The 9,723-nt window shown below is 36.6% G+C and overlaps 1 protein-coding gene across 1 annotated transcript in view; it reads left to right on the forward strand.

Annotated features, from left to right (window-relative positions):
* The first annotated feature begins 6,222 nt into the window (after positions 1 to 6,222).
* LOC128527996 (extracellular calcium-sensing receptor-like) overlaps positions 6,223 to 9,723 on the forward strand; it is a 3,967-nt gene continuing 466 nt past the window's right edge. Inside the window, exons 1-7 of the mRNA XM_053500701.1 lie at positions 6,223 to 6,278; positions 6,560 to 6,845; positions 6,971 to 7,360; positions 7,424 to 7,792; positions 8,189 to 8,410; positions 8,576 to 8,699; positions 9,288 to 9,723. The exon at positions 9,288 to 9,723 is cut by the window's right edge and continues 466 nt beyond it. Of these exons, the coding sequence (XP_053356676.1) occupies positions 6,223 to 6,278; positions 6,560 to 6,845; positions 6,971 to 7,360; positions 7,424 to 7,792; positions 8,189 to 8,410; positions 8,576 to 8,699; positions 9,288 to 9,723 (1,883 nt within the window). The remainder of the gene's footprint in view (positions 6,279 to 6,559; positions 6,846 to 6,970; positions 7,361 to 7,423; positions 7,793 to 8,188; positions 8,411 to 8,575; positions 8,700 to 9,287) is intronic.

Consider the following 9,723-nt stretch of genomic DNA (forward strand, 5'->3'; position numbering starts at 1 on the left):
AAAGTCATAATTTGGATTTAAGTAAGCAAGTCCTGGAGAGCCCTTAATTTGATAATTACTGTAATTATGAATACAATGTATAACATAAAAACATTCAGAAACATCATTTGGAAGGATCAAATTATTTGCCAACATGAAGCTAAAAAAACATTGGGTTTAACAGTAGAAATGTGGAATTGAGTTTAAACCTGTAATGAAAAAAAAAGATCACCTAATCTCTTTTGAAATTGCATCATGCAAAAAAATAAACAGTGTAATAGCCCTGTTTAATAGTAAAAGTAAGAGCATTTCTGTAAGAAAACTATGTGTTAGTAAAGTTAATCAGAAAAAGGACTAATTTGCCTAGGGAGAATGAAGATTAGACTTGAGCCAGAGTTTGGTCTGATGAGTCCAGATTGACCCAATTCCAGAGGAATGGATGTGTCAGGGTAGGAAAGAAGGAAAGCACATAAAGGGATGCCTCCATAAAACACATGCATCGCTTTTTTTGACCAGGCAGTGGATCTTTCAGCTGGCAACTATTTTAACCATTGTAAATGAAAAAGGTTTTGTGTGCAACACAGTGTAATGTGTTATGTGTTTTTCCTTGTTACAATTCATTCACAGTGAATCACTACAAAACATAAAATATGTTGTATGTATAAACAAAAAAAATCTTGTTTCTCAAAATTGCTAAATAGGGGTCTCTCAAAAGAGAGAGAGAGAGAGAGAGAGAGAGAGAGAGAGAGAGACCTACTTTGTAAGACAAAAATGAAAAGTTTTCCCCCACATGGATATTATTGCAATTGCTGGCCAATTTTTTAAGTTGTTCTTAGTTCTGCTTTGGGACAAGCATCTTCCCTAATAACTTCGTTTTATCAATATTTAGGTTTAGCAGTCTGTCACAAAATCCACAGGGTCAGATGCAAAAGTTGTTTTACTAAAAATGAATAAAAAATGGAAAAAGTCCTGAAATTTTGAACCACTAAAATAACTGAAAACATGACGAGGCCTCACAAGGAAAACAAAACTTACTCAGGGTGCGAAATACAACAGCACAGTAACAATCCAACATACTGTACAGTACCTGTCAAAGAATTCAATGTTTTTTTCCTTTTTGGATTTATTTTCTACTTTCTAGAACAATAACATATATGGCATTATGTAATTAAGTAAAAACAACAACAACAACAACACCTTCAGTTTGTTGTTATTTTAAAACATTAAGCTCAGCTGTCCTGGAACAAGAACAGTATTGTGTTGAGTGTATTTGCAAAACCCATCAAGCACCATGATGAAACTGTCCCTCATGAAGACCTTCTCAGGAAAGCAAGACCAAAACCTACCCCTGCTGCAGAGGAGAAGTTCATTTAGAGTTATAAGCCTCAGAAATCACCAATTAACGACCAGCACCTCAGATTAGAGCCATTATGAAGGGTTCACAGAGCAGAAGTAGCAGATATACATCTCAATATCAAGTGTTCAGAGGAGATTATTGTGTATTTTGGACGCCTTCAGCATTGTTTTACAATGTAAATCAGGAAAGACCATGGAATTAGGTGTGTCCAAACTTTTGACAGGTAGTGTGTATTTTATACTTTACAGCAAAGGAGGCAAAACATTTTAAAATTAAAAGAAAAGGGAAAGAAAACTTTTTAAAATTATGATAGAAAGTGCCCTCTGGTGGTATGTTGACATTGTCCATGGGGATCTGTAAAAAAGTCCTACTGTATATGGTAATTGCCAGTATGTGACACATTGCAGACAATATTGTCTTCACCAGGAGGTCATCCATGCGTCTGCACTCAGCCCGGCATATGACTAAATCAAACCTGCTTGTGATTTGTCACATTACCCAAAACATGTGCAAGGAAAATTGTTCAACTTGAGCCTTGCCTAAATCCCCAGCAAAATCTGTTAAATGATGAGGGATTTTTTTCTTACTCCTTACTATATCCTGTAATTTAGGAAAAGATAAGTTATAGGGCTCAGCACCAAACAGTGCGTGTTATGCTGATGAAAAACCAATCAGAACTGCTAGCAAGGCCACAAGTCTAGTGGATAATAATAATTAGAAATTTTCAAACAAAATGCAAGACAGGTGTGATCCTAAAATAAGATATTTTTTAAGGAAAATTAAAATCTCTGTCCCTGGTGTAGCTTCTTAAAAGGGAAAACTGGAGTCAGTAATACGTCGAAGTCTTGTTTAGAAATGATCCAACTGGAGGAACAAAAAGTTCTTACATAATTAGTAAACATACTTTCAGTTGCATGATGTAAAAAAATTTTTTTTTTTTTTATAATTTGGGGTATCTTGTATTGTACACCTTAACAATACACATTACCACATTAGCTTTGGCTTTGTCAGGAAAAATTATAAATAAGTTTAAGATATTTTATTTGTCCCATACACAGTCATACACAGTACGATATGCAGTGAAATGCTTAGACAACTGCTCGTGACCTTAAATAGAAGACTATGAATAGTAAAGGAAATAAATATGAAAATTAAAATATAGGGTAAATAAAACTAGGAAAGAATAAAATAAAATATAAAAACTAAAGTAAAAAAAAATAACTGTACAACAAAAATACACAATATAGAAAATATTTGAAGAATGTATGAAGAAATATAGAACAATAAGGGCAGCTGAACGGGTAGGTATATATATATATATATATATATATATATATATATATATATATATATATATATGTGTGTGTGTGTGTGTGTGTGTATGTGTGTGTGTGTGTGTGTGTGTGTGTAATTTTTGTGTGGAATGGAGTTAGAATAAATAGTAATGAAAGAATGGTAATGTCCAGCGTTTGTGCAATCCACATATTTAAAGTGTCTAGTACAGTGCAAAATATGCTTAAAAGTGATTTATTTAATAACTATTATTTTGTAAAAAAAAAAAAACAGTCAGTTTTATACAAAATAGCACAACTTTATTCATGTATTGCATTCATTATGACACATTATGTCCTTCAGGGGTCTGGGTTTATCTTTTAATGGCACTGGCACTTGATTTCAGGAGAATTATTTCCCTGTTAATATGCCTTCCAGCTTGCTTTGAGAACCTTTCAACCTGTGTCTGGGTTTAATTAATTCTGCACTTGGTCATTGTCTGTTTCTGCATAATTTTCATTGCATATTAAGTCTGAGGGACTGTGTGGGTTGTAATGCCACTTTTTGGAGACACAGGTGGATGAAATTGCAGATCATCTAAGTACAGAACAAAGATCAAAATTGTGAAAATAATAACAGTATACATTGGCTGTCGAGACATGGCAAAAATAAACCGACTATAGCAAAACTGAGGCGTGCACATATGATCCCACAACCAATGCAACATGTAATAACAACAAAAGCTACTAACCAGACGCTGAAAACCAGAACTAAGTAATGGTTCTAATCGAGGTAAAACAAGACCCAGGTGAGGGTAATTGTGATGCACTGAGGCTGATGGGGTAGTGTACAGTAGAACAGCCGTTCCTTTCAAAAGGGGAAAGTAATGAATTACATTTACTCGCATTACTGTAATTGAGTAGTTTTTTGTGTACTTATACTTTTTAAAGTAGTTTTTAAAATCTGTAATTTTACTTTTACTTAAGTATGTTTTGTTTAAAGTATTGTACTTCACTACATTTTAAATCATATTCGCTACTGAGTAAAAAATAAATGAATGAAAATGAAAAATAATACAAATAATACAACGGAAAAAGAAAAAAAAATGCACCCTGGAAACCACTGCACTGATTGATTGATGGGCGTGGAGAACAAACGCGCTAAATTCACAAGAACGATGGAGACGGACAAAACAGATGTTAGTGATGCAGACATAGGTGAAAGTCAAATGCCAACAAATTCTTATAAAGCAAACCCCTGGTCATATTTAAGCAACCACTTTGATTTCATGCACAACAAAGAGAACAGATTTATTATGCGAGGGTGTTCCATCCACCATCCCACCCCTGCTGTTAAAAAAAAAAAAAACAAGTAACTCAGTAACTTTTACTCTGAGTAAATTTTTAATGAGCTACTTTTTACTTTTACTTGAGTAGATTTTTTTTAGGGTGACTTTACTTGTACTTCAGTAAAAGTTCATTAAAGTAACAGTAATTTTACTTAAGTACAAAATTGTATTACTCTTTCCACCTCTGCTTCCTTTGCAGTACATATTTATAAGGGAGTTTTGTGTTCTTTTATCATCAACATTTTCATGTAATCAGTGTCCAAAACTCATATTGGTTTAGGCTTTATGTAGGTTGCTACAATCATAATTGTTTATGTTATTAAAGTATTAAATGTTATGCATGATCCTTAGATGCCCATTATATGTGTGCATATTATTCTGTTTTGATAAAATATAAAGTAAAACAGTATTAACATCCACAGACCTGCCTGTATAATTGCTGTCCTGATAGGTAACATGCCATTTTCTTGCTATCTAAAAAAAAAAAATACAATGTTTCCTCTTTCCAATACACCAGGCACTGACCAAAATGATTGCCAAATAATGAAACACAAGAAGAGAAATTGAGCTTTTGGGGGTTTTATTCATTCAAAAATCGATTTATCATAATCAGAATATTTTATTAAAATTAAAATAAAATTATAAAATCATGTAAGAGGTAAAAACCAATCAATGCACCATATTTTTACCATTAAGTTACACCCATGTGTATTGCTTCCTACACCGTGCTACTGTATGTGGTCCGCTAGACTGATCCTGGGAGAGTTCATCATGATTGTATGTATACAGCAATCTCCTGATGATATTAGAGAGGCCTAAGTAAGGAAAATAGCCTGAAGCCAGTAATAATATGCCATAATACTCAATTTGCCTGCAATAAGTAAACCTACAGGGTTTACAAATAGGAAATATTCCCAAAAGTCACTAAACAGCTTTTAATGAGGAAGCAATCTGTAAACCTAAACACCCTAATAATAATAAAGCCTTGGGCTAGACATTACCTGGCAAACATGAACAAAAAGGAATGAATTGCACCCACAGTTAGCCTTTTATAAACCTACCCACTTCTAGACTAATATTACACACACACACACCTTTTTTTTTAAAACAGCTCTCAAATTTGTATTCTACAATCTATTGCATTTTAGATTTATTTGGCTTTGTCACGTGATGTCTGGAACTTTTTCTAACCTCTACAGTGACTATTCATAGTAATATTCACTCTACTACATTTAGGCATTTGGCAGGCGCTCGTATCCAGAGCGACTTACATTTTTATCTCATTACACATCTGAGCAGTTGAGGGTTAAGGGCTCAAGGGCCCAACAGTGGCAACTTGTGGGGTTTGAACCTGGGATCTTCCGAACCGTAGTCCAATGCCTTAACCACTGAGCTACCCCTGGTTCATGTGAGTTTATTGCATAAAAACCAAGCAATCATTTTCAAAATAGTTTATGCAGGTATGTAAACAGGCAGTACATCAGTGGTAGCATTAAAAACCAGTGAAAATCACCTATTTAAACCTGGTACACTGGCATAGTGTTTAGCACTGAGGCCTTGTATTACCTGGGTTAGGGGTTTAAATCTCACCGCAGGTCTGTGTATGTGGAGTTTGCATGTTTTCTCCATGCACTTAAGTTTCTGCTCGCAGTCAAACGACATGCATGTAGACTCTACACAGGAAAAGCAGTATAGATAATGTATTGGACTTTAATTTAACCTATTTCATGAAAATAGGAAATTTCAGTGGAGGCCAACAATATTTTTATCATCCCTGTTTGTAACATTCCTGACGAACTAATGTCTGCCACCTTAAAAAGCTACTCTATGCAGTGTTATTGCAGTAGGTTTGTGTCATGAGGAGCGATTCTGTTTCCACCAAGTGATGTTCTCAGGAGGATTTATGACCGTCACATACAACTTAAAAGCGGGCATGAGCAATTCCATTCACGTTTACCATGTTTGACGGTGCATGTCGCGTGTGCTGTTCTGACAGAGTGTCTCATACAGAATGCAATGCTATGGAGTACACTGAATGTTCCAACCACGGATATTTAGCTTGATTCACGGTGTGCACAGAGACAGAATGCAGCTTATTGGAGGGTATGCATGTATTTGCATGCCTGTGGCATTTCTCTCTACTCTAATCTCTTGTCAGCTTCTTCAGCAGCAAGCTTGTCGAGTCATCTCCGGCCCTTTGCACCTGCCTATGGTGGCTAGAGAAGGGAACATCACGCTGGGGGGCTTGTTTTCTCTGCATGATGCAATGATGGAGACACGGCTCTCTTTCAGCTCTCAGCCTGAATATGCTCAGTGCACTGGGTCAGTCATGCATTCTCCAATAAAGAAGCACATCATGCCTGGATCTATGCTTTTTATTTGTATTTTAATGCATTTTTTATTGATATTTACATGCAAGGATTAAGGATGTATGATTCAATATTTTTTTTCTGTTGTTGTATAACAAATATATGTATATTTCCTATCATAACGTATTCAGCTTGCATATTTTCTTATGCAGCTGTAATATAAGGTAACATAAGTGACATATGATTTCCAGTTTGAGGGCCAAATAAGAGTTTATCCACCATTGTATCTGACAGGTTTAATTTCAGGACATTTCGGTGGATGCAGACAATGATCTTTGCCATAGAAAAGATCAACAGGGACAGTCGTCTTTTGCCAAACATTACACTTGGCTATAAGATATATGACTCATGCAGTTCCCCTCTCCATGCACTTCACACAGCTATGGAGCTAATGGGGGGAAGAGAGGAGGAGAGTGGTAATACAAACTGTCATGACAGGGTGCCTATTGTGATTGGTGATGGTGGATCCACACTTTCTTTGGTGGTTGCACACTTTCTAGGTGTTTTCCAACTCCCACAGGTGAGCAAGGTTTCAAATCTAACACAAAACTATTAATGTAGCATAGAGCTTTACTCATATTATCATTTAAATCAAATACATTTCCAATTCACTCTCCTCTCCTTTTCTCTCCTCTTTCATCAAAGGTCAGCTACTTCTCTAGTTGTGCATGTCTAAGTGATAAAAAGCTATTCCCAGCATTTATAAGGACCATGCCAAGTGACTTCTTCCAGGTGAATGCCTTGGCTCAGCTGGTACAGCACTTCGGCTGGGCATGGGTGGGAACAGTAGCCGGGGATGATGCGTACGGCCGTGGAGGCGCCCAAATCTTCATTGACAAGGTGTCTAAACTGGGTGCTTGCATCGCTCTTTATGAGATCATTCCCAAAAACCATGCCCCAGCCCAGATGTCCAGGATCGTGCAGCGCATAAGTGTCTCACAGGCAAGAGTGGTGTTGGTGTTTGCTTTAGAGCAAGATGCAAAAGCTCTCTTCATTGAGATTCTTAAACACAACCTGACTGGGATCCAGTGGTTGGCCAGTGAGGCCTGGATCACAGCTGCAATCCTGACCACACCAGAATTCCAGCCCATTTTGCAGGGCTCCATGGGTTTTGCCATTCGCAGGGCTGAAATCCCTGGTTTGCAATCTTTCCTTTTGCGTCTGCACCCCTCCATTTTTCCTGATGATCCTTTTGTTTCGCAGTTCTGGGAGGAGATGTTTGGGTGCTCCCCACGCACTGCATTCAGTGGAACGTTCTCAAATAAACCCCCATGTAATGGCTCAGAGATTCTGGCGAATGTAAAAAGCATTTACTCAGATGTATCTCAGCTGAGGATCTCCTATAATGTTTATAAGGGTGTGTATGCCATTGCGTATGCTCTGGAAGCGATGAAGAAATGTATGCCAGGGAGAGGACCCTTCCCTGGGGGTGCTTGCCCTGACACTCAGACCATAAAGCCATGGCAGGTTAGAAACACAAATTCTCGTTGAATAGACACATTTAAAGATTTATTATGTCTGTTCGTCTGTGGTTTCATTTGTATGCTGAGAAAGAATGAATTACTTAAATTACAAAAAAAAAAAATTATTAAAAAAAAAATTAACTGTCAAATCACAAGCTTGAACAATAAAAATCTTATGTCTCATAGATATGTTTTACAAAAGGTGTAATATGTAATGCAAAACTGGATCATAAAAATGATCTATTCATAAATTATTATTCAGATATATGCAGCAGCTCCAAAAATTTTTTTTTTTAGTTTTCTATTTAGCGCTCTGGTTATTTATGTTTTGTCATTTCCCTGTCTGACATTATATTTCCACTTCATGTTCCTCCATGTTTTTTTTTTTTGCACACCTCAGCTACTGCACTATCTGAAAAAAGTGGACTTCACTAATGAGCTTGGTGAAGAAACTAAGTTTGATGCGAATGGTGATCCTGTGGCTTTATATGACCTGATTAACTTTCAGCTCTCAGAGACCGGTGAGGTCGAGTATGCCACGGTGGGAACATTTGATGAAACCAAGAGCGTCAAATTGCTGATAGAGGAAAATCTAATAATCTGGAATGGTAACCAGCGACAAGTAAGCCTTGTGTTTTTTTAGCCTTTTAAAGCCAAACCCACAAGGAATCGTGCTTGGGCATTTTATATTATTTTATGTATTTTATTGTATTGCTAAAATTACACTCTTTAATAACAAAAAAAAGTCATTTATATCTTTTTAGTCGGCCTTCTCTTTGCTCTGCAGGTCCCTGTGTCGGTCTGCAGCAGCAGTTGTCCCGCAGGTACCAGGAAGGCCATTAGGCCAAGTTTCCCTGTCTGCTGCTTTGACTGCATTCTCTGTGCAGCTGGAGAGGTTAGCAATCAGACAGGTTAGTTACCTGCACATGCCATTAAGTAAAATACATTTGAAAGCTATTGATGTATTTTTTATTTATGCATTACAAACAAAAAATAAAAAAATTCTTTTGAGGGTTTATAGTATCAATGCAAAATTATTTTTACTTAACCCGAGTACGAATCATGCTGTTAAATTTATTGGATTACTAAATTATTCGATCAGGGCTCCGGCATACAAAAAAAAAAAAAAATCTACCTTGATGGCACTAGTGAAACGCTGATGTACAATTAAGGGGATTATATTAACAAATAAAGAAAATTTTTACTCTTATAAGTTTGTTCATCCGTCCTGCACAATTCAAAGACCTGCTTTAACTTTCATATGTTCTAAAAAAAAAATGTTCACCTAAACTTTAAATAAATGCAATAAATAAATATTTCTTTTAATACTTTTTTATTATAATAATAAACATTTCATGCTGCCTCATTTCCATTTTTGTATATGAATTAATGGATGAATTCATTTGTACAATAATAATAATAATAATAATAATAATAAAAAAAAAAATTTCATTAATTTATCATTATTTTTTTTTTTTACTATGACTGTTGTGTATAAGATGCCATAGAATGTGTGACATGTGGACCCGAGTACTGGTCCAACCTGAAGAGAGATGCCTGTATACCGAAGCTGGTGGAGTTCCTGTCCTATGGAGACACAATGGGCATGGCGTTACTGGCGGTGGCCTTGCTGGGATCCTGCACCACACTTGCTGTTGGCCTCATTTTCGCCTTCAAACGCCACACGCCTCTTGTCAGGGCGAACAACTCAGAGCTCAGCTTCCTCATCCTCAGCTCTCTTTGGTTGTGCTTCCTTTGTGCCCTCGCCTTCATTGGACAGCCTACTTACTGGTCATGCCAGTTACGCCACACAGCATTTGGCATCGCCTTCTGTTTGTGTCTGTCTTGTATTTTGGGAAAGACGATGGTGGTCCTGATGGCTTTTAAAGCCACTCTGCCAGGTAGCAATGCCATAAAATGGTTCAAACCACCACA

The sequence above is a fragment of the Clarias gariepinus genome, chromosome 7 (genome assembly GCF_024256425.1).
Source record: "Clarias gariepinus isolate MV-2021 ecotype Netherlands chromosome 7, CGAR_prim_01v2, whole genome shotgun sequence".
NCBI classification, from domain to species: Eukaryota; Metazoa; Chordata; class Actinopteri; order Siluriformes; family Clariidae; genus Clarias; species Clarias gariepinus.